General features: G+C 36.0%; 2 protein-coding genes across 2 annotated transcripts; one reads left to right on the top strand and one right to left on the bottom strand.

The window, feature by feature from the left end:
- Positions 1-1,990: 1,990 nt before the first annotated feature.
- LOC133863779 (uncharacterized) lies at positions 1,991-8,159 on the top strand. Its single transcript, XM_062299870.1, has 6 exons — positions 1,991-2,753; positions 6,621-6,673; positions 7,112-7,199; positions 7,294-7,392; positions 7,649-7,776; positions 7,858-8,159. The coding sequence occupies exons 1-6, from the start codon at positions 2,151-2,153 to the stop codon at positions 7,886-7,888; spliced, it is 1,002 nt and encodes a 333-aa protein (XP_062155854.1). The 5' UTR covers positions 1,991-2,150; the 3' UTR covers positions 7,889-8,159.
- A 6,146-nt stretch (positions 8,160-14,305) lies between these two features.
- Positions 14,306-20,795, bottom strand: LOC133863101 (transmembrane 9 superfamily member 7-like). The gene is made up of 7 exons (XM_062299094.1): positions 20,565-20,795; positions 17,893-18,057; positions 17,660-17,769; positions 17,417-17,537; positions 17,230-17,342; positions 15,895-16,045; positions 14,306-15,797 (listed from the first exon to the last, which is right to left on the bottom strand). Exons 1-7 carry the CDS (start codon positions 20,676-20,678, stop codon positions 14,640-14,642), a joined length of 1,932 nt encoding a protein of 643 aa, XP_062155078.1. The 5' UTR covers positions 20,679-20,795; the 3' UTR covers positions 14,306-14,639.
- Positions 20,796-26,038: the final 5,243 nt, after the last annotated feature.

Below are 26,038 nucleotides of genomic sequence, written 5' to 3'. Positions count from 1 at the left end.
GCGACGGTAGACAATGGCTAGTAATGACTGAAAATGACCGGCAACTTTTGGCGAACTTCAATGGCCTCTTGTCGACTTTCGGCCACAGTGGAGAATAAATTGTAAGAGAAAATGCAGGTAAGAAAGAGAATTTCAAAATTGAAAATGATTTACGATATTAAAAAACGGAAATTATTTTTTGAATATTAAAGAAGCTTTTTCAGCAAACCCCCAATTTTTTTTTTATTTGATTATTATTTTCAACCACACCAAATATCAAAAGATACGTAAAATATATTTTATTATAAAAAATTTTACGCAAAAAAACCTAAACGTAAATCATGAAACTTTGGAACTCTGTGTTTGGAAAGTGAGCTTTTTAATTGTTTATATATATATATATATATAATTTAAGGCTAATGCTTAGGAGAAGCATTTCTTTCGGATTTCATCCGGAAAAAATGCTTTTCCATGGCATTATTGTAATTAAAAGTGGCATTACTGTAATATTTTAATTACAATAATGCCATGGAGAACCATTTTTTCCAGATGAAATCTGGAAAAAATGCTTCTCCTAAGCATTGCTCTTTAATTTTCAACAAAAACCACACATCCTAAGTTTGACCCTTTTTTTTTTCATTTCATTTTCACGGTTCTGAATCATTCGCTTATCCATAAAACCCCATACCCAACCGTCATTGTAGCCCAAATCTTGACATTTTCACACACAATTACGCAAACATTTATCTTCCCATCATATATATATATATATATTTTTTTTATTATTATTATATATATATATATATATATGAAACAGGATACAAATTTCTTAAAAACTGTTTTATATGAAATTTTTATAGATTGGCCTTTAAAAATAATGTGTTTTTTAAGTTGTTAGAAAAAGCATGTAAACAACATGAGTAATGACTCATGCTATATGTAAAATTCATATATCAAATGTGACATAACTTTTAAAATTACTATTAGATTAAAATTTAATAATAATCAATCTCAAATTTAATAGTAATTTTAAAAAAGCCTTGTCAAATTTGAGAGATTAGATGGAAATAGAGAAATGATTGTTGTGTAACTCTTAGTACAATTTTTGTCTAACTTTATCTACGTGACAGTTTATTTTTTATTTATCTCCGTTTGTTTCGACGTAAAATGGTTTCCGTCGTAAAATATTTTTGACGAAATCAATTTCAGTAAAAATAATTTTCTCGAAAATATTTTTCGGCGTTTGGTTTGCAGGAAAAAATTACAAAAAGTGAAAATGTAGTTGTCGCTGAAATCCGACAACATCCGGTTGTCGTTGCCGAATTCTGACCAGCATGTTTAGCCGGATCCGGCAAAAATGACTGGATTTCGGCAAGACTCCTCCAAATTCAGTCAGATCCGGCCGGATCCCGGCCATTTTGGCTAGATTCGATCGGATCAGTGGCTGGATCTGGTCATATTCGGCCGGATTAGTGGCGGATCCGGTCATATTCGGCTGGATCAGTGGCCAAATCCGGTTGGTTTCTGACCATGGTTGGATCCCGGCTAGAATCCGCCGGAATCTGGTCTGCTGCCATCCGACAACGGTGGCCCGATGTTGCCGGATTCTGGCGCCGGCAGTATTCCGATGGCCGGATGATGCTGGATTCCAATGCCGCCTGGTTTCGAACAACCAACTATTGTCGGATTCGGACAATCGGATATCAAACGTGTGTGCGAGGACAAAGAATATAATTTTGGAAAACGATTTACGGTTTTTAAAACCGTAAATCGTTTTCCAAAAATTAAAGAAGCTTTTACGGTCAAACCTAAAATGGTTTTCGTTGACAATTATTTTCGTCCCTACTAAACACCGTAAAATACCAAAATAATTTTTTACACCGAAACAAACAAAGCATTAAAAGAAAATGATGAAAGAAAAATGCCACGTACTACTTAAAAAATGAGAAAATATAATTTTAGAAGCGGATTTATAAGAAATTTGAAGTGTAGTAAAGTGTACAGCCTTCAAAGCAGCTTACTAGGAACCGTCAATTTCTCTCTCTTCACACGCGTAATCTCAAACTATAACATTTCCAATTCCACACACAAATCCTCTCTCTGAATGACGCGCTTCAATGGCGGCTATACTGTCGTTCATGTCAAATTTTTAGCATAATTTTCCGTTTCCCATGGACAGTCGCTCACAAAGACACGAACCAATGTTTTACTTTTGCTTCTTGGTCTTCTTGACCACCTTCCTCTTCGTTTTCTCTTACTCTACGTACAGAATATCGAGGACTGCTAAGCTAAAGAAAGAAGAGGAACGCACCCAGAAGCCAATTCAGAGTGACCAGTCGAGATTGGAGCGTTCTTCGGCTGAAATTGTGGGTAAAACCCATGAAACCAGTGAAAAGGACCCGACCCCTTTGGCCCGTTCGCTGCTTGGGGAGATCTTCCCCTCTGATTCCTCGAAATGGGAGTGTTTGTTTGATGAAGAAAAGAGTTGTGACCCGGGTTCAAACGGGTCGGGTTTGGACATTGAGGGGCTGGACTCGGGTGGGGATCAGAGGGTGAAGAAGAAGAAGAAGAGGGCCAAGAAGAAGAAGTTGAATTTGCAAGCTGAAGAGGGGCGCGCGGAGAGAGAAAATTCGGGTACGGGTTCTCGGGCCAAGCAGGATTTGGTATGCTTCTACCCGTTTACATCGTCTAGTAGTGCCATGCAAAGGAGGATCAAGCAGCGGTATGATGAGCTTGTGGAGTGCAACGAGACGAAGGGACTGACACTGGCCCAGGTTTTCTATTTTCTAACAATATGTTTTTAATTTTTTTTGGCTTTTTATTCATTGTTTGGATATAGGACAGCAATTTCTTACTGTTTTGTTTTAGAAGATACTTGTGTCTTTTAAGCTTAAATTTACTATTTCTTTTTAGCTGAACTATTTGGAATAAAGTAGTAATTTAATATGGTATCAGAGCAGAGGTCCTGAGTTCGAATCCTATCTTTGTCATTTTCTTTCCATTTTAATTAAATATTTCATATGTTGGCCCCACCTATTAGAAAAGAGTTTATTTACCTTTTCTTATTAGTTAAGCTTTTAGAATAAGCGGTGATTTAACAATATGCTATTCACATACTAATGGACATATTTCACTTTTAGAAGCTGGTTTATAAGAAATTTGTGTCCTTGAATATATATTGCTGCTTGTCACCTTCAAATTTTGTTTTCCTTTATATTTTGATGTTGTATATAATAATTGTGGAATTTTTAAGCGTAGTGAATGCTTTTTATCCGTGCAATGATGGGTTGGTGTTGGTTTACGTATTTACCTGTCCTGCCAATTTTAAAAGAAGGCTCTAGCAGAGAAATGCTAGCCAGGGATATGTGAATATATTTTTTCTTTGTTTCTGTTGTGGTGTGTGTGTGTGTTGGGGTGGGGGGGATATGTTCTATCTGCAAACTTTTGATCATTGAAATATGGTTGTTTTATGATTTATTAAATTAATAAAAGAGATATTTGACATGGTCTAAATAACATGTCCTGTTTTTGGAGTGAGTTGATATGATGGGATAAAACTTTCAATCAGATAGGTTATCAATGCAGCTAGAGATGTTGTTCACTCAAATAAAGAGGAGTTCTTGTCTCGTACTGAACTGTGGGGGAAGTAAATAGGAGGCCAATGTGTTGTTTGGAAATGGTGTATGGCCTCTAGACCAGGTGTGGGAGATACATGTTTTGGATGAGATGATATCAAGATCTTGAATTTTCAGATTTATCAAATGTATATAGTGCGGCTGAATTTAAGAGGATCCTGGGATACATCTCTCTATCAATGGAGAGAATCTGTCTCATTGCTGTTCATACCAGCAGTTGCAGATACCACCCAATGAAGTTTTCCCTTTTTCTTCTTGTTCTTTCTTTTCTTTGTAGGCCCAATGAGGGGCTCTTAGAAAACTTTCAACAGGAAATGTATTGTAGACTATGTTAACTTTATCTTCTTTTCTTTTCTTTTCCTTTTTTTTTTTTGCTTTCAAATGTTTTATGTGGTTTGTGTCCCTCTCTCTCTCTCTCTCTCTCTCTCTCTCTCTCTCTCTCTCTCTCTCTCTCTCTCTCTTTCAAGGAAATGTTCTCATTTCTTCTGTAGCTTCATTTGGATTTTTTTGTCTTTTTTGTCCTTTTTATTATTATTATTTTTTATAGAATAAACAGTAAATCTGAGGCAAATATCTTATGCCAGGGTGGCTTATTCGATAATCAGTGGTTTTAAAACTTTGTGTGCCTTACACCTTGAGGCCTGGGTCAAGGAGAACTAATGTAGAATTTTTAAGGCTGGCTCAAGCCTGAGGTAGAAATCAGTGTACAATTGCCTTGTGCCCAGCCTCATGGTTTAGACACTTAATCATAATTCAATGAGAACTCAGGTTCTTCCCAGGGAACTGATACTTATGGCTGCTGGTATCTACTTATGCATGGTCCATGTCTACTTCAAAAGTTTTTATAGATGCTCTGTTGCACACAAGAATCACTAGGTGTAGAAAATTCGAGCTATGAGATTAACAATTCTAAATATTTATGGCTTCAATGAATTGTTTGAAGAATTTAAATGCTTAAACCAAATTTTAGCATGTGCATTCCATACAATTTTGATGCTTTTGCAGTTTTTTTTTTTTTTAATTAAACTATTGCTTTACTCTTAGTAGAAGTGTTAGTATGTGCTTGAGATGCATTGTTGGCCACTTACTGACAACTTAAGATTTAGGAATTGATGTTTCAAGGACATTTCTTGAAGCAAAAAGTCAAAGACTTCAACAACATGGTGTTTGAGTTTATTAGGTTACGTTTGGTACATGGTTCAAGGACATTTCTTGAAGCAAAAAGTCAAAGACTTCAACAACATGGTGTTTCAGTTTATTGGGTTACGTTTGGTACACAATGGATATTTTATTAGAAAAATGAATAGTTTTTGTTAAAAATAGAAGAATGTGGAATGAAATAGCTTTAGAATAGTCATTTCCATTGTCCATGAGGAAATGACTATTCCTTAAATTGAGGAATAGTTATTCCTCTCAATTTCTCATGGGCAATGAGAATGGCTATTCTAAGCGTTAGATACTTCTCATATGCTCTAAAACCAAGGCTATTCTATTCCACATTCTTCCATTCCTAGTAAAAGCTATTCTTTTATTTTTTATTTTCCTAATCGAATAGCCATTCCGCATACCACACGTAACCTTAATCCTTGAGGTTTCAGCTCAATTGCTAGGAATAACTATTTATTGTAATTTCATTTTTCTGCGTGTGTGATGCCCTCATTTGGTTCATGGTTGTTGGGCCGGCATGCAAAGTGGGGAGGGGGTGTTTATTGTGTGCTTGATACTCATTGTTGACCCTCTTCTTGACAATTTAAACTTTCGGGGCTGATGGTTTCCTACAAGAAGAATGGGTTTGCTTTGCGTGTAGCTTAGGGTATTCTTTCTTGTCTCACATACTGAGATCCTGTCATTGGATCACAAAATGAATGGTCTTTTTTTTTTTTTTCTTTCTCCTTTGTCTCGTAGTTGCGAGTGAGGAAGAACTGAAAGTCAATGTTTGACTCCATGGAAGAAATGCTATAAGAAAGTCTTAAGCTTGTATATCTCAGTGTAATAATATATTGTCATGAAAGCTTATATAAAGATGTTATCAATTATAGATAAAATTTAAGAGACTAATGAAGAGACATGTTACATAGATTAAATTCATGAAGACATTTGAAATAGGGAAGTAGCATAAGTGAAGCGATGTTTGAGGTCAATTTTTTATTTTTTTGTTTCCTTTCCCTCTTTTGGATATGTAAGATACGTGGCAGGTGTTCTATTCTTGTTGTCCTAATGTTTGTTTGTTTGTTTGTATATATATATATATATATATATATATATATATATATATATATACACAAGTAATTCAATCTCATTAATAGCATAGAGGGGCGCAACCGTAGTACACATGAAGTATACAAAAGAAACCCCATAATTTGGATAAAAAGAAATGTAAAAAATCCAAATACACCACATTAAGCACAAAGAAGCCAACCTCCAAACTTCCAAAACATTACGACTTCCCAAATGTCATCTCTAATTCACCACCAACTCTTTCACCCTTCTAGGCATAACCCAAACAACACTAAACAAATGGAAAAACGAACTCCATTATTCTCTTGCTATTTCACAATGAAGAAGGTAATCACTAGATTCCCTATTTTTCTTGCACATACAACACCAATCCTTCACAATGACGTTCTTCTTTCTCAAATTTTCAAAGTCAAGATTTTCCCTAAGGCCACCGTTCACACAAAGAACACCACTCTCGAAAGATCCTTCAATCTTAAAATACTTTTTCAAGGAAAAGGGAAACTTACAAGAATGAATAACACATGATAGTAGGACTTCACTTCAAACTTTCTTCTTTGAAAGGGAGAACTTCTCATTATACAGATGAATATATAAGATCTCATCTCCATAGAATTTGATGTATAAAGATTAACCCCATGCTCTTTCTGATTCACAGTGCATGAAACTTGTGAGACATTCTCGTTTTTTAATTGAATGAATGACTGTTTGTTGATTTGAACACACAAGCATCTGCAATGTCATAATTTGCTTTGTTTTCTCCTGTTGCAGGTTGGAGACTTTGCTAACTGCTTGATTAAGGCTAGAAATGAGCTACAGCAGAAGTATGTTCTAAATTATTTTGACGAAACTAAGTTTGTCTTGTTATGTTTGTTTTCTTTTATTTTTCCCCCTGCTAATGTTGTTGGTTAGGAATCATTGTGGCAGAATTGTCCTAGAACATTGCAACTTCTTTTTTAAGCACATGTAACCTGAACTGTTATTTCCTATTCTGTACTGGCAAGTTACTAATGATTGTAGTAAATATTGTGAATAGTTTCTGGATTTATTACATAATGACAACATATGATTCTTAATTTCTTATTTGACCCCTAAAAACTTGGTTGTTTTTTAGGTTCTTTCCAAATATGAATTTGACATAAGAACTGACTACCATAATTTGACATTTCTCAAATAAATTTTTTTTTTTTTTATCTGAAGTACTCCTTGCACAATTTAATCTCTCTTTCTCGGACATTTCTGTGTTCCTTTTTCTATGACAGGGCTGATGGCATCCAACGTAAGTTCTCTATAACAAAGGCTCTACTGTTCAAGGCAGACAGATCTTCGTTTGACCGCCTTCGTCAACAGGTTGGTTTTTCTTTTTTGTGGGATTTGGTAGCAAAGTGATCTTATCATCTATCTTAGTCACCTCCATAAGTGGATCAATGCATTCATGTTTCAGATATGCAAGCTAGAATTAGAACAACAGAGACTAGAACAGGATGCATTTGTTTATAATTTGCTTCAACAACAGCTTAAACTCTCTCCGGCATACAAGAAGGTATAATTCTAACTTCATTTTTGTTAATGATATTTGATTCTAGTTCTTAATTAGGTAGTTTTATTTTTTATGTCCTCCCTAGTTCCCTTGGAAGCTGCTTACAGAAGTTGATTGTGTAGACCAGTAATAATTAATGAAGTTTTTCTCCTTATACTACCCTTTTTTGCTTAAGTGATTGCAAATGGCTATATTGATGATTCTGACCTCCTTCTCTCTCTCTCTCTCTCTCTCTCTCTCTCTCTCTCTCTCTCATCAGATGCTTGAAATTAGTGCTTCCATGGAGTTGAAGGCCAACTCTGGTGAGCCGATGAACAGTACAGATACCGAGTTTGCTGACATTTCGTTTGAAGAGTTATTAGCGCAAGAAAAGAAGGATTCATTTTGGTATGCTCAATTTTGTATGATAGCATTTTCTTTCTTTTTGTGCTCTGCTTATATAATCACATCTTCCCATTCCATGTTCAGGCAAAGAAAATCAAGATCTTGCTCAGGCTGATGACGATATTGTAAGATTTTGGGGGAAAAGTTGCATATGAAACATAAAAGAGAATCACAGAATGTACTAACCTCTAGTCATTGTTGCTTTAGTACTTGAATCGAAGAACCAAGAACTTTTATGAATTTGTAGAATTTTAGAACCCTCACAATATTCCTAATGGAGAGTGATGGATAGAGTTTTCAGCCTATAGTTTTCTCACGTTAAAGTTGACTGATGAGAATCACATGCTTATTTATTTATAAATAGGCCAGGACCTTTATCCAATTAATCTTCCTCTCATCAAGAGAGACAACTTCTCATGAAACGCCAAGGGAGACAACCTTTCATTTTAGTAGTTATCTGTATTTTTAATTACCCAAAAACTTTAGTTTAATGAAAACTCTTTTAATTGTAATAGAATTTATAATATATAACATATGTGACATGGGGGCCACCCTAAGTCTCAGTATAGAAGATTTATTCTAATATTCTCCCACTTAGCTCACATGACTCATCTTTAAAATTATTTGGGTAACTAAAACTGAATAAGGCCATAATTATTAAAAACTACTCAAGCTTTAGTTTCACTTAGAGAGAGATGCAACATAAATCATGGTGGTTATGTATTTATATCAATATTTCCTTCCATGTAGTATGTATGCATCTCTCTTAACATGATCTTTATATGGTATAATATACTGTTTTGACAATAAATGAGTATTCTAAATAACAAGAATTTAATCAAGCATAAAATGAGCTCACTAATCCCATCCTCTCTACATATTTCGAAAATGCCTTTATTGAGAGCTCTTTCGTCATGAGATCTGCAATCATAAAATTCGTACTTGTATGTTCTATAGAGACTTCTTGTTCCTTAATTCTCTCTCTAACAACAATATACTTTATGTCAATATGTTTGCTTCTGCTTCCACTTTAGTTATTTTTAGAAAATAAAGTAGCTGTCAAATTATCATAGTAAATTCATAATGACTTAGAATATTAAATCCACAACTTGAAGCCCTGTGATAAAATTCCTTAACCAGTTCACATGTGAAAGTCGCTTCAAAGCATGCTATGAACTCTGCCTCTAAGACTGTATGTTTGATACTCTTCCATGATATTCCTCCCACCAACATAAAGACATATCCTAAAGTGGATAGATGGTCAATATGGTTATAAGTTAGCATATGATTCTTGGTTTCTTGTAAATATCTCATAACCTTTTTAGCAACCTTCCAATGTTCCATTCCCGAATTACTTTGATATCTTCCTAACATTCCTACTACACATGCAATCTCAGGTCTTAAACAAACATGTGCATGCATCAAACTACCAACAACATATGCATAAGGAATGTTTTTCATTTCTTTCTTTTCCAAAGCATTTTTTGGACATTGACTTGAACTGAATTTATCACCCTTCAATATGGGTGTTGCATTAGGTGTACATGCATTTTGAATTTCTCCAAAACTCTTTCAATATAAGCTTTATGAGACAGAACTAAAATATTCAGAGACCTGCCTCTGTGAATCTCTATGCCTAAGACATAAGAGGTTTCACCTAAATCCTTCATTTCAAAGTTTTGAGAAATAAATTGTTTAGTGTAAAATCATTAGTTGCAAGTAAGACATGATCAACATATAGGACTAAGAAAATAAACTTGCTCCTGCTAAATTTTTGGTAAATGCAATTATCTACAATGCTCTCTGTAAAACCAAATGAAGTAATAATATTGTGAAATTTTAATTAGAGAAAACTTCACTTATCATCTTTGATCTTTCATCACTTTTGCAATCATGCCCTCAAACTTTAAAAAGTGTCAATTTAGGATTACTATCTTCCAATTTTTTGCAATTTCAGCCATTCCGTCCAAATTCAACGTTAAATCAAACAATTGACAAGTAAATTGTCCGTTATACTAGGGGTGTAAAGTCGGCTGGTTATAACTGGATAGTAACCAGTAACCGGCTAATCGGCCAACCGATTTGGTACTCGGCCTTACTTGAGCGGTTACCGGTTTTAGAAAATATTGAAACTAATTATAACCGGTAATCGGGTATATATATAATATATAATTATTATTTAAATGCATTTATTTATTTAAAAATTTAAAATAATAAAATTTAGGGTTTAAACTTTTACTTCTATTTCAAGTTTCCAACTTAAGCCAACATATTGGGCCACAAAAGAATGAAATGTTTTTTTAAAGGGCTACAAAAATCTAAATTAAGCCCACAAAATAGGCTCAATACCCAAATTAGGCCATAAAGACCTAATTTTTTTTAAATTTTGGTTACTGGTTCGGATAAATGGGTACCAATCAATAACCGCCGATTATTAAATATCATTTAACCGGCTACCCGGTTACTAGAGCCGATTGGCGATTTGGGCAAATTGACTACCCCGGTTACGGTTTCTAATTTTAGCCAACCGTAACCGTGTTTTTAGCCCTACCTTATACCCCTAAGATGTTTATAAAATTACAAAAATACCTTGATTTAATAATTATTATTTTTTTAAAAAAATCAAGTCTGACCCGACTTGGGTCAAACGTGAGCCAAAGGTGACTTACTGGTGGGTCACATTTTTTCAAAAAAAAAAAAAAAAAAAAAATTAAGTGAGGGGTATGTGGGAATTTCACTTTTTCAATTAGGATTTAACGTTGAATTTGGACGAGAGAGTTAACATTGCAAAAAATTGAAAGAAGGTGACCATAAATTGATACTTTTTAAAGTTTAAGGATTTGATTGCAAAAGTGATGAAAGATCAGTGGTGGTAAGTGAAGTTTTCCTTTTTTAATTATTATTGACGGGATGCATATATAGATTTATTTAATTTGCAAACTAATTGATCGCCTTTATCAAAACAAAACCCTTTAGGTAATTTCATGTATACATTTTCTTCAATACTTTCATTCAGAAAAGCCGTTTTCACATCTATTTAAATGAATCATTTTTAGAAACTGGAGAGAACGTATCATGGTAATCATGTGTGAAACCTTTAACTACAAGTCTGGCCTTATACCGATTGATGTTATCGTTTGAGTCTCTCTTTAACTCTCGTAGGTAACTCGATGATTTCTCAAACTTTATTTTTTGCCATAAATTCAATTTCTTCTCTCATGGCATCATACCACAATTTTGAGTATTCACCGCTCATGGTATGTGAAAATGAGAAGAGTGATTCCTAATTTCGACATCAAATTCAGACTCTAATAGGTACACATAGTAATCACCAGAAATAGCAGGCCTTTTTTCTCTTGAGGATCTTCTTAATTCTATAGTCTCATCCACATTATCTAGATGTTGAGCTGCAGGCTCCACATTGGTATGTTCGTCTTGAGGTGGTAGTGGTTCTTGAATTTGATTGTTCTCCAAGGAAATCATGTTGATTTTCTTGAAAAACAATCAATGTATTTTTATTCATGGATGTGGTATCTGAATTCTGTGTTTCTTCCCAGTCTATCTTTTTAGGAACATTACTCCCACACATATTAAGACCTTCAATACATTTTGCATTTATGGCCTCAACAATTCTAGGTGTCTGTGAGGGACAATAAAACCTAAAACCATTAGAATTTTCCACAGCCAATGAAATTCCATTGACTGTTCTTGGATCCAATTTCTTTAATTGTGGATTGTAGACCCTGACCCCAACTGAAAAACCCCATACATGCAAATGTCTTAAACTAGGTTTCCTACATTTCCATAACTCAAATGGTGTTTTGGAAACAACCTTAGATAGAACTCTCTCTAAGATATATACTGAAGTTTCAAGGCCTCGCTCCACAAAAAATAAAGGAAGATTACTATTACTAAGCATTCTTCTTACCATATCCATAAGGGTACAGTTTCGCCTTTCAGTAACACCATTTTGGTGAGGTGAACCCAACATTGTATACCGAGCAAAAATGCTTTATTCTTTAAGAAAATTTGCAAATGGACCCGATCTTTGCCCTGACCCTGTGTATATACCATATAATATTCTCCACTCCTATCAGATCTTACGATCTTAATTTTCTTTTCCAATTGTCTCTCTACTTCCGTTTTATATGTTTTGAAAGCATCTAGTGCTTCACATTTATAAGAAAGGAGGTAAATATATGTAAATCGTGAATAGCCATCAATAAATGATATACAATATCTCTGGTCATTCAAACAAAGGGTACTAAATGGTCCACAGAATCACATATGTAAGTGTGTTTGATTCCAAGTATTTCTTCACTCCTCTTGGGCACTTTTACTGGTCTTAGTTGGTTTGCTTTCCTTTTTTATGCAATCCACAAGTACCAAAATCTGAGAAATCTAGAGCCTTGAGGACTCCATCCTTTACTAGTCTTTTGATCCTCTCTTTGGAGATACGTCACAATCTACTATGCCATAAGATAGAGGACTCATCAATAATGTTACGTTTACTGCCAATATCATGCATAGTTAAAGAGACTTTGTTCATAAATGGGATCTAAATTCAATTTATATAAACCATTAACTAAGATCCTAGAGCCTAAATCAGTAGAGTTTTTAGATAAATAGACATTGAGAAATGCTTGAACCAATAAAATAAGGGATGAATGCAAAATCAATCCCGGTTGGTATAAATTACAAATCGTTTCTTGTTATATTAAAGTAAATTCAGATGTTTCTGGGATATGCCAAAAAAAAAAAAATTTGTCCTTGGAGTCAAATTTCGTTAAAACATTTGACGAATTCCATTATGTATCAGGTCCAGAGCCAATAAAATGATGACACATGTCACTCTTGATAATAATAAAAATAAATATATTAAAAATATAAATATATAAAACTAAAAAAAAAAAAAAAAACTAATTTTATTTTCGTTAAAAAAAGAAAAAGAAAAAAGAAGAGGAAATGGGTGATTGCGATTGAGCAGTTAGACAAGTCGGCCATGTGAATAAGGGGCAACTAGTGATACCATAAATAAGCCTAGAGCCCAAAGCCTTGGGCCCAATTAACATAAATGCTTACTAAGTAGAAAGGTTAAAGAGTCTAGGAGCCTCGTGCCTACATATCACATTATCAACTACAAACCCACCATGCGGTAGTAAAACAAGGAGTCTAATATAAAAGAAAGACCATCCTCAAATAAGATAAGAGCTTCGTCTATTCTAAAACTCATTTATTTTGTTTTTCTCAATAAATTTACTGACTTAACTATTGGAGGCTCCCCCACCAGCTAGCGCTACTTCGATGGTTTTCTTCTTGTCTTGCAGGTGACCCATCGTCTGGTCCACTCGTCCAAAATATCTGAATTTGTAGGATAAATTTGCAATGACACTAAATCGTAGACCAGTTTATGGTGGCAACAAAGAAATAACTCATATTTGCTTCATTCCAATAGTCCCCTCCAATGACAAGATTTCTCTATGCTTAATACTTGGTTGATTGTAGCATAAACTAGTAGTGCCATTACTTTTTATTTTTTGAGCCAAAGGGATTAAGACACTCAGAAGCTCTGGTATTCCATTGAATTGCAATAGTCTGGTGAAATTTGTAGCTAACAACATTTAAGGTGGATTGCCCAACCTTGATGTCCTGGATGCTCTATGACTCGAAAAATTTGTCAAGTTGTTTGCCAACTAGGAAAAAAAGCTTGTCGTGGACATCAATGGAAAAATTCTGTAAACCTAAACCTGAAACCAAATACAATCATGCAGATTGGGTACACTGGCCATAGACATCCAAAGGACATAATCCATGTTTAATGTTTGAGATAAATATATTAAAGCCTCCAAAAATAAAAAAAATTGGGGTAGTTCGGTAATTTTTTTTTAATAATTATAAAAGACAAATATAATTTTTCGATGGTCAAAATGAAGATATTTTGAAAAGAATGTCGTCAAAGTGGTCATGTTTTTCCATCAATTTTAACATTTAACACTGACGGATGGGCTTTTATGTCATAATTTGGTGGTTTGACGTATCATAGTGTCACGCTTGATAGTTCATAAGGACATGTTAAAAATAAGTATAGTTCAAAGGGATTAAGTATATTTTTCCGTTTTTAAGTTTTCTGACCCTCCAAAATCAATGGTCCATCATAAGTTTCACGCTAATAACTTGGTCGATGGATGGATGTGGCAGCCGGTGTGGTGTTCGGATTTCGGGTTTGCTATTTGGGTGGTTGGACCGTGAGTAAGTGGCAGTGATTGGGTTGGAGGGTGTGGTAGATTGGGTGTCGGTGCACAAGGGCACGACGATGACATGCACCAAGGGTGAGCCCGGCACCAGCAACGTCACGAGGTTGTTTACCACGAGGGCTCTGTGATGGGTCCAACGAATATATATATATATATATATATATGCTGCTACCGTTCACCACACATGAAGCGCACGAAAGATAATATTGCCTCCAGAGATGCATTGTTTGATTCTATATGTAGTTTAATCCCTATCAGACAATAAATCAAACCGAGACTCGTCAAAGATTGGGGTTGGGGAGTTGTAATTGTGAAGTAACCATATGGACATCATAGAAGTATCCATACATCAAGGTTTGCTGCTTAAGCTTCTTACAAGAAAACTACTAAGGTACAGTTCACGACATTAATGAAGGTGTAAACAAAATAACAGGCCAAGCCCTAAGCTACCATCAACAAGATAAAAAAAACAAAAAGGGTTTTGGTGAGCGGGAAGAAAAATTCACTTCAACCTTTATCCCTTCTCTGCTTACCCTCATGGTCTGTAATTCATCTTCATTTTCATCTTCATCTTCATCTCCATCTTCGTGACCCTCTTTCTGCATCTTCAGATCAGTCGATTTTAACAGAGGAGTAGATTTTCCGAACAAACCAGAAGCATGCATAGAAGCCAATAGTACCGGTCACGACAAAGAAAGCATAGGATACAATTATCATGTACCCAAAGTAAAGGATGCCTGAAACCAGCTTTGTGATCTCCAGTTTGGTGAAGAAATAGAAGACAGAGTAGAAGAAAAGGTAGAGTGCAGAGGATCCAGCAGTTAGGTAGGATCTCCACCACCAGTGGTAGTCTTCACCGCACAACTGGAAGTAGCAGAGCACAACTGTTATCTCCGCGCAAGTGATTAGAAGAATAATGAACACTATAAAAAGGAAGCCAAAGATGTAATAGAACTGGTTCAGCCATATTGACGTCAAGATGAAGAAGAGCTCAATGAAAACAGCCCCAAATGGAAGAATGCCTCCAATGAGTATAGAGAAGACTGGTTTCATGTACCATGCTTGCTCTGGTATCTGCCTAGGAATCTTGTTAGTCTTCACAGGGTCTTCAATAGCTGGTTTTTTAAAACCCAAGTAACTACCCACAAAGACCAAGGGCACTGATATACCAAACCATAAGCAGACAAGAGCAAACATTGTTCCAAAAGGCACAGCCCCAGAAGATTGCTCCTCCCAGATTAGGGCATTAAGAACAAAGAAGACTGCAAAAAGAATGCCTGGAAACATAAATGCAGTTTTCAAGGTATTCCTCTTCCACTCTGTGCCCTTGAACATTTTGTACAAACGTGCTGACGAGTAACCAGCGAATAAGCCCATGAAAACCCACAAGAGAACCATGGCAGTCATTAGCCCCCCTCGGTTGGAAGGAGATAAGAAACCAAGCAATGCAAATATCATTGTCACAAGTGTCATTGCAAATATCTGAACACCAGTACCAACATAAACACAAAGTAAGCCAGAATTGATTGGTGGCCGGAAAGCATCTCCATGGACAAGTTTCCATCCTGTTTCTTCCTGAGCCTCATCTTGAGTTTCCAATTGATTATAGTTGGCAATATCTCTGTACAGAGTTCTCATCATGATCATGGCCACCATGCCAGAAAGGAAGAGGACAATCATCAGAGAGTTTATGATGGAGAACCAGTGGATCTGATCATCATTCATGAGGAGGTATGTGTCCCAACGAGATGCCCATTTGATCTCACTTTGCTGAGAAAAGACAGACCAGCACAAGTTAGTAACTGTACAATATAAGGGAAGGAGATTAGAAAGGAGTGAAATAGGCAAGGGTTTAATAAGCAAGTACCTTGAATGAAACATCATATGTATAAACAACCACCTTATCTGCGACCACTTCTTGTGGAACAAAGCTACCTTGCATTGCATTTTTGGTGTCTTTGTTGCATGTTGCCACTTGAGGATCCTTATCATCCCAATCCTTATATTCATGATTAATGCTGTTTGGAGAATTACAAGACTCAAATGAGAAGAAAATACCACACCAAGCTAGTTATTTGACAACACACAGAAAGTGAGCACATTCCAAAAATTCCTATTTTGTTCAATTTATTTTCAAACAAAGACACCACATATAAACCCATTTATCACATGCTATACATAAATATCATATGACTCAGCTGTACTCATATACAAGCTTTCCAATCGTTCGGGAAATGCAAGCATATGAATACATCTAAGCATAACGTCACATACAAATCATCATGTGCCATCTAGCTGTAACGATATACAATGCTCTGTTCCCATTCAAAATCATAGGCAGGATGAAAAAGTTGGCATTATTCTTTAAAATCTAACTTGGTATGATTCTTTTCAAATCTACTCCAATATGATAATTACAATAGAACATCTGCATTTCATTTTTCTATAATTTTCAGCAGAACATTCCAAAAGGTTATGGCAAACAGTACAAAAACCAGTAACATAAACAAGCATCTGTTATTGAACTCCCTTAGTAACACTTTAATATCAGAAGAATGAAACATTCAAGTTTTACACCAAAACGTGCTGCAAGCAGGAACAGAATAAAACACAATAAATTATGATGGAAAAAGAAATGGCTAAAATTATGCAAACAACATTGCAGCATCATCTAATAAACAAATTGACGTGCTGCAGTATTAAGACTAGCTCAAACCATAGCAGGAAACAACCAGAGAAAAGAATAAAATATTTCAGTCTGTAGATAACTCTTTCAGCCCTTCTTTATCATGTAGCTAATTCTGAATATTCATCTTTTGATAGGATCATCTAAAGAGTCCACCTTTTTTCCTCTTGTATTTCCTGATAAACATATTCTTTCTCAATCTAAATATTAAATTTATATTTTCACCAAATAACTGCAAAAACATGTTCACCCACAGCAACAACCTCAAGCAAAAACCTTGCCTTTTGAAGGAAAGAACCCTCCCAAAGACTAAAGAATAAAGTGATCTGCAGTCTCTTTCTTTCCCATCTAATAGCATTTCTGTATTCAGAATATGAACCAGCAGCCTATATGCCTTTATCATTCATTATTCATACAAACCATAGACTCAACAGAGCGAAACTGACATTGCACTGCAAGAGAAATGTAACACTGGCCAGAAAAGGAAAAACAGAACAGAGGAAAAGAGTACCACACCTTTTTGGAATAACCTCAAACCCAACGATCCGAGCAGAATCAGTGTCAGGATCCTTGTGATACATGACTCTGAAGCTCAAGTGGTTATTGATGAAATATTTCTCCTCTTTGATCTGTAAAATAAATATATGTGTAAGATAGCATCAAAACACTTCTTCTACAATAGCAGCTGGCTTCTGAAGCATACCCCGGAAACTGGAAGGTTATCCAAAATCCTGAACCCAACACGAAAACCATGCTCATAAGTTGTTGACTGACTTCCATCCCTCCTCTGTCTAAGAACAGCAACTGGAAGGTTATCCAAAATCCTGCATGTGTGTTTTGAACATTTCAGTACAAGCAATAATACTAGCGGTTTGTTAACTCGATATTCTGTGGAAAATCATAAAAGAAATTGGAGGAAGACATAAAATTAGAATTCATTACTTACATGTTAACCCGGTATTCATCATCAATTTTTTCCTTAAAATTCTTTGCAGATTCAGCATCAAGCGTTTCTCTACAGGCGACTTTGCATGACTGGTCCTTCCTCATTTGGAACTGGGGTATAATTAATAAACTCAGATCCACAAAAAACAACAAAACAAGAATAAAAAATGACTCTGCAAAATTTTTCTTCCCTGTTCAGATTCTTAATACAAAAAAATGGTAGTAGAGACTTACAGTATAGACAGAATTTTCGATGCGGTCACCTCGGAGAACTTCCCCCAAATTTTCTGCACTGTTCACAATCTTCTTGGGCTTACAATACTTTAAGTAGTAGTAGTCATATGGAAGTTGAGTCTTAGTAGATGACAATTTGTTCACTTTGACAGGGAGGGCTTCACCCTGTTCAAAGTAGACAGCCATGAGACAAACAATAATAATTTATAAGTGATCAGAAAGAAGACCGAAAGAAAAACTCCTAAGAATTGGTGTGATTGCAAGCCTAGCTTGTTAGTAAACAGAGAAAGTAGGGTTGGCGATTCGGGTTCGGGTCAACCCGACTGACCCGATTATATAAACGTGGCAACCCGAACCCGACCCGATTATTAATCGGGTTGTGACACGTGACCTGAACACGACCCGACAAGCCCGGCTAAAAAACGTGTAACCCGTTTACCCAACACGACCCGACCCCGGCATCAATTTCACTGCTTTCACATGTTTCAACCTTCAATTTTTTATTTATTATTATTTTTTTAAATCGGGTTATAATCGTGTTGGCGGGTCAACCCGCGTAATCGGGTTATAATCGTGTTGGCGGGTAATCGTGTTATCGGGTCAACCCGTGCAATTGGGTCATAATCGTGTTGGCGGGTCAACCCGCGGGTTGACCCGCCAAACACGATTACAGTCGGGTCAACCCGATTATAACAAACCCAAACCCGGTTTTTTCGTGTCGGGTTCGCGGGTCGTGTCAAAAATTGCCAACCCTAAGAGAAAGTCTTTGGGGGATTTATGTGTTTTTATCCTAGTCACACTTGTCATGGTGAGATTGCAAGCCTAGCTTGTTCATCAAATAGGTAGTAAACTTATATGCACATTTTGGGGGATTTATGAGTTTCCATCTTTTTGAAGGTCCAGTGGTCTCTCTGTATAGGTTAATTGACCCTTCATCATGCTCTAAGTGAAGGGTGTAGTAGCAGTGCAGGATTTTCAAATAAAACACCTGTAGGATAATTTCACCTTGATGTCAAGTGAATCAAGTAATTTGATATGGAGTTTGGTTAGAGTTATAAGAAAAAAACATGTATTTCCAACCAAATCATTACCAAATTCACAGACAGGCACCAAAAAAATGGATAGTTCCTTATATAAGGGAGAAAGCTGAACACCACATAAATTTCAAGTCAATGTACAGTTACACTGTTTCTCCATAGAATTTAAATGTATTGCATCCCATCTATAATTTTGTGCACAACACTTCGTGTCTGTAGTGCTGACTATGGAAGGAAAGAAATGCTAGAAGTTTTGGGACAATGAGAGGTTTTTGGAAGAGAGTAAGGCTTTATTTTTCTATACTCTGTATCTTTGGACAGCTGCTTTTGTTCCTCCATGTGGAGATTAGTTATCATGATTTCCTAGTTATTTTTTTGTCTTCTAGCTAAGCGTTTTCTTATTGCACACTTCCAGTATACCTGGGGCACATTACGCTTTTAACTATATCTCAATTACTTACCAAAAAAAAATTGTGCACATCAATCAGAGCAAACAGAACTGATAAACAAAGTGATTCTGGTCATCATAACAACAATAGACACTAGAAAAAACAAGATCTAAGAAAAGGATGAAACCTCTGAACACTATCACACACAATGAAGCCTCTAAAACATAAAAGGATACCTAAAATTCGACCTAACCTAAACTATTAATCCTATCGGCAGCTACATATCGTGTCTTGGATGAGTTGGGTAAAACCACCATTTGCATTATAAGTTAACCACATTGTTAATAATCCAACACCTAAAGCTAAATCCCCAGGCATAAATGTTGCAGTATTACTGATCTTATCAATGAAATGCTCATTCTTCATGCATTACGGTTTTATATTCCTATATTGTTTGAACAAAATCTAACTGACACTTGGATATCATTGTTCAAACAACAAAAATTAATTGGAATACGCAACAATGTCAAATCACAAATACAAAAACTAATGCCCCATTCGGTGACCTTTCATGCTTTCCATTTCCGGATTTCTACTTGTTTTCCGGTCATTTGATAATGTATTTGTTCAGCCCCTTTAGTTTAGCTTTATTCTTTACAAAATTTACACACACACATGCAAGTATGCTCTCACACGCAATTTCTCCACCATTTCTACCTTTCCAAACACACACACACACACACAGTTTCTCCGCCATTTATACCTCTATAGAAGCATAAAACATGGCCTCAAGGCGTCCATTGCAACCCAAAGATGCTCATGGATCAAACTAATCCTTCTTTTTTTAGGCACGAAAATCAGAACAACCCAAAAATAATCTCATCAAATTCTGAAAAAAAGATAGACAAACAACTATTAAGTTCCCACTATCACGAGCTCGATCTGGCACAGTCACAGTAAACCACTAGTAACTTCAACAAAAACCCAGATCCAACAAAAAACCCAAAATCCAAAAAACAGCTAAAGAATCCCACAGATCTATAACAACCAAAAAACAACAACGATTATATCAAACCTAGAACCCCAGATCCAACACTGCTTCACTCAAAGCAGAGAAAACCCACGATGCAACAAAACACAAAGATTAAAGAAACCCACAAATCAACTATCGAGTAAGCAAATCAAGAATCAATGCGGGTTCAACGAAATAAACAGAAGAAAGTTAAGGAGGTGGCGGGAGCCGTACAGTTTGGAAATCGCGAGGAGCGACGCCGGGGAGGTAGAAGGAGTGTGCTGAGACGACGATGAGGAGAACCAAGAAAAGGGTCGTCGTCGTTGTACGGCCGTAGAGGGTACCCATCTTCTTCTTCTTCTTCTTCTTCTCAGAGAGAGAGAGAAATTGGAAAAGTTTGAGAGGGATCGGAAATTAGGGGCTTATATGGGATTTTGCTATTTGCAGGTTTTTTGTGTTCCTAATTTGCTACTTCCACTCAATCTTTATTTTGTGTCTCTCTTTCTTTCTTGTTTTGCTTTTTCAGGTTTATTAATAATTTATTCTTCTTTTTTTTTTTTTTTTTAAAAGAATAATTTATTTTATTTGGCTTTGCCTGAGGTGCGGTTAAAAAGTAATCAAGTTGTTAGAAAAAAATTCAATAAATATTGAAAAATGCTATAGCATCTTCTGGTATTCTCTTAGTGTTCTCCTGACATGGCATAGATGTAATTAAAAAATTATATCTATGTCCTTTTAGATGGCATAAATGCAATTTTTAAATCAAAAAAATTACATTTATGCCATCCCAGGAGAACATTAGGAAAACACCAGAAGATGCTCTAGCATTTCTCATAAATATTGTCCTTGGCGCCTGGCTTCCTTGCAACCAACACCGCCCCCATCCAAAAACAAAAAAAATAAAGACTCCCCAGTGGTAGGGGTATTTTCGTTCATTGGACTGTCGAAATCCACTTCATTTCGACAATAATATATTTCCAAAATTTTGATTAATTCGGTAAACTCAATTAAAATGCTAGTCGGTGAGAGTCGATCAAGTCTTTTTATAATGCACCAAGCCTAGGACATCCACCAAGTAAAACGATGTTGTCTCCAATGCTTCGGCTCGGCTCAGTTCGGTTAATCGTTGAAATAATACATATACTGATTAATCGAACTGATGTCGGTATAAATTTTTTATTCCGACTAACTGACCACCAGAAATCGGTAGAGGCAATAGGCCTTCGATGACGGTCGGTAGACAGTAATTAGATATTTTACCCAACTGTACTCCCCACCAAACACCAAAATTCACATCTCAAAAAAATGGGCGCAAGAAATAAACTCATAAATTGTTGTCGTTTTCCAAAACCAAATAACAAAGATCAAGTACACATGTTAGAGCACAAGAAGTAGCTTTTCTTAAATTTTTCTTCAATTTAAGAAACTAAACTATTTTTTGCTTCTCTATTTAAATGCATTACACAATAGGTTTCCTTATAATTTTCCTATATTATTTCAATATTATTTTAAATAAGTGCTTGAGGAATAAGAGAGTAAAGAGAAAGTTTTTATATTAAAATAATGTTTAGAGAACCACTTTTGGTTTCCCTGATGTTTCTTTAGTTTAGGGAACAATAAGAGAATCTAAAATTCAAGGGTTTTTTAAAAGTTTTCTTTACATTTAGGGAAGTGAATGAGATTTAAGGAAGTTGCTATTAGTGCTTTTAGTAACATTTGATGAAATAGCACATAAATTTCCTCCAACCCAACTTCTATAATTACCATATGTCCTAATATACATATTTCTCACTTTTTTTTTTCTTTTTTAAAATTTATTTATTTATTTATAGGGGTAATTACCTTTTCCCCCCATCAACTACCAACCATTGTCAACATGCCCCCATGAACTGACACATCGAACAAAAGAGAGCATCAAACTACCAACTTTACACACTTTGCCTCCTTCCGTGAAGGAATTCCGTTAACTTAGACGGAATATTCCATTTTTGGGCATTAATTTTGATTTAAAGACCAAAATGCCCTCCAACAGTAATTAATAAAAAAAATATTAAAATTAATATGTTTAAAAAAGTAGAGGGCATTTATGTCTTTTTACGAATTAAACTGACGGAAGGGGGCAAAGTGTGTAAAGTTGGTAGTTGGATGCTCTCTTTTGGTTGAGGTGTCAGTTCATGGGGGCATGTTGACAATGGCTGGTAGTTGATGGGGGAAAAAGGTAATTACCCCTTATTTTTATTTTAACTTGTACTAACAAAAACATCGGCGGTAAACTCCAATGTCTAAAATTCATCTCCAATGTCTTGTGTTTATTAGGGGTGACAATTTGTATTCGCATATCAAGACATGGGTATAAGGCTATCTATGTCAACAACCCTAACCTGATCCTTTTAATTAAACGGGTCAAACCCCTAACCCTCTAATTTTATATTGGGTTCACATCTGGTTCGTGGGTCATGTCAAAAATTGGCTGTCATTATGTTACATATTGAGTTCGGGTCGTGTTGAAGTATGAGTATAAGAATATATAGGTCAATCATAACCCGACTAAATTAATTAAACAAGTCAAACTCCTTAAGCTTAATCATTTTTGTGACGTCCCACATCGCCTGGGAATGAGGATGTGTTTATATGTATAAATGCACCATTTATGACACAACACGTTTTAAAGCCGTGATGGCCATGAACCTATCAGAACTCCGCAGTTAAGCGTGCTTTTGCTAGAGCAATTCTAGGATGGTGACCTCCTAGGAAGTCTGGTTCGGGGGAGCCAAAAGTGGACAATATTGTGTCGTTTGGGGTGAGTCGTTACAAATGGTATCAGAGTAGTTTGCTCTAGGGTTTGTTAGGAAAAGCGGAAGTCTAGGTTTAGTTAGAGTCTAAGGATAACAAAAGAGCCTTAGGATTCTAAAAGATTTAACACAGATAAGAAAAACTTAAATAGGAATTCTCGTATGCATTGCATGGATTTTGTAATGCACTCATTAGGATTTATGTTGTCTACCTAGCATAGTTCTGTGTAGACAAGCTATGCCTCCTAGACAATGACCTCTTCCTTTGTTTGGAAGTGTTGCATGCGTCTCAATAGATTCGAGTGCGACACATCCCTTTGTCTCGTCCACGTATGTGGAGTCGTGTAGGTAGTGAATAAACCCTTAGGTCGAAACATGCGTGACCACTTTTGTTGGTGATGCTATTATGGGTAGGTCTATGTGTCTAGTCTCTTAGTCTTTTAGAAGAGTCGAGTATGATTGTGTTAGGCTATAGGCGATGTAAGAGAGAGCTTCTCGTGAGGATAGACTAATAACCGTCCTTTGAGAAGTAATGACGTATTCTTTGGGCTCAACGAAGGAGACTCGAATCTTGAAGAGCACGAGACCATTGTATGAGATCAATTCAAGGAAGCGGCCTAACTACAACTACAAGGACGACACCCTAGCGAGGAGACAATCAACAAGACAACAACCAAGACAACTACTCAACGACGAGAGGCGTTTCCTCTAAGAATTCGACTAATAGGTACGAGTTAAGATAATCAAACACTAATGAAACATATTTAACAAGAAAATAACTAAAATGATAATTTTGCAAGATATCTCATTTTTATAAACTGTGACTTAAAGAATGATTTTTAAAACAAGGAGTTTAGTTAAGAATGATTGTTTAATAAAATTTATGGGCTAAGCCAAAATACTTTTAAAACTTGATTTCAAACATAAGAATTAGCTTAAAAGGTAGTAGTTCAAACATGCTTTGTGTGTCAGGTATATAATTTAACACAAATAATCATTAAAGTAAAAGTAATAGTTTAAATATTAATTTTCAATATATGGTTGTACGTGTAGAGAATATTGTTTGAATTAGGTCCAAGTATTAGAAAAGAGTTAATTGCTAGTTGATCTTTGGTGAGATCATAGTGTCCTAGCATATTTTCGGTGGCGAAACCAATATTTAGGGAAAATTTATGTTTTGAAGGTATTGATGGCAATGCAATAGTAAGTAATTAATATATTGGATCGATAAAATGTTGAGGATAAGCCATCAATCATGAATAAGGATCAAGTCGAGGCCTAGTAATGTTTGGTTAAGTATAAAAATTTCAATAGTTTACATATTTGAAGATAGTAGCACCTATGAGTTAAGAAAAATAAATCATAAAACCACATAAGGCAAAGTAAGATTTTGAATATTGGGAGACACTTAGTAAGCCCACACAAGATCTTTGATGTCCTAAAGGTCACGATTGAGGATGATTGAAGCGATTCCATTATGATATTAGGAGTTGACAAGGTAAATGATAGAGGAGATTTATGAGAAACGATCGAATAACATCAATTAAGGGAGGTCACTCTCTATAGCGATTCAATAATACAATCAGATTATTGTTGAGGTTGCTTAAAGAATAAATTCCATGGCTAAAGTTTGGTGATAGTTTGCCACAATGACAAAGAATTTGAAGCACTAAGGATAAGTTAAAAGTATACGGTATAGAGGAATAGGTCTGATTTACCTTACGTCATAATTCGGATAATGAGTTTGGAACTAAGGAGGGGAGACTTAGTGAAACGACTTGGACTCGTGATGAATATATATATAAAAGAGACAAGTAATGCTAGTAAAGTAGTAGGAATTTAAGTGATTGATGATTGTAGAGGATGATGGAAAGATTAGTTATGACTTCGGGGTTAAAGGCAGAATGCGTGGTGCAAGTTAACTTTGAGGACTATTAGGGTAGCTTCAGGTAAGCATGTGAGATCGTAAGCAATGTTTACAAATTTCGAGGACGAAATTTTATAAGGAGGGGAAGATGTAAATACCAAGAAAATAAATAGGGGATTTAGCAATTAATAAATAGTGTTTATAAATATGGGATTAAATATTGATTGATAAAAGATAGAAATAAAATTAGATGGGGTCCCACTGTGATTAATAGTAGTAGAGGGTTTTAAATAAAAGGAAATCTCCCCACCCACTCACGTCTCGCCACGTGTCCCTTATCTTATCCCATTCTTTCTTTTCTTTTTCTCTTTTCTTTCTTCTCTTCCTCACCCGCACAGCCCCTGTTGCACGCCCATCCCCTTTTCTTCTTCTTTCCTTGTTCTTCTTCTTCGCATGCTCGAGCGACCCACAGAGAGAGAGACGAGAGAGTGAGATCGAGAGATGGAGATGAGAAATCGAAGAGAGAGTTTCAGAGGGAGAGACCGAGAGATGCTGAGAGAGAGATGAGATCGGGTGAGTTGAGGGAGATGGAGCCCGATCCTCCGGTGGGTGGCGCCGATGAGACCAGAGGACGCCGGCGATGCAATCTTCGGTGAGCCCGTGACCCGCAACCGCCTGAAAGTGAACCCGTGACCCGTGTGGGTAACCCCCTGAACCCGTGAGGACCCGATCCTCCATGATTGGCGGCCGGGATTGAAATCCGGCGGTTGGAGGCCGTTCTCCGTTGGTTTCCGTCGGTGGTGGACTGCCCAGTAACCCGATGCAGCCGTGAGGCCCGTGACCCGAACAACCCAAAGACCCGGTCCTCCATATGCGATTTCCAGTGGATTTCTCTGTTATTGAACATAAAATCATCAAGGTAAGTTCTTAATGGTTTTATATGGCTTTAGTTATTGAAGAATAAATTGGGTGTTGATGATTTGCTGTACTTCACTGATTTAGAGTGGGTCTTTTTGGGTTTGATTTGGATACTTATAGGTTTATTTAGT

Source organism: Alnus glutinosa, chromosome 3, assembly GCF_958979055.1.
Source record: "Alnus glutinosa chromosome 3, dhAlnGlut1.1, whole genome shotgun sequence".
Classification (NCBI taxonomy): Eukaryota; Viridiplantae; Streptophyta; class Magnoliopsida; order Fagales; family Betulaceae; genus Alnus; species Alnus glutinosa.
The sequence above is the reverse complement of the archived record's forward strand: the minus strand, read 5'-3'. Positions and strand labels throughout refer to the sequence as shown.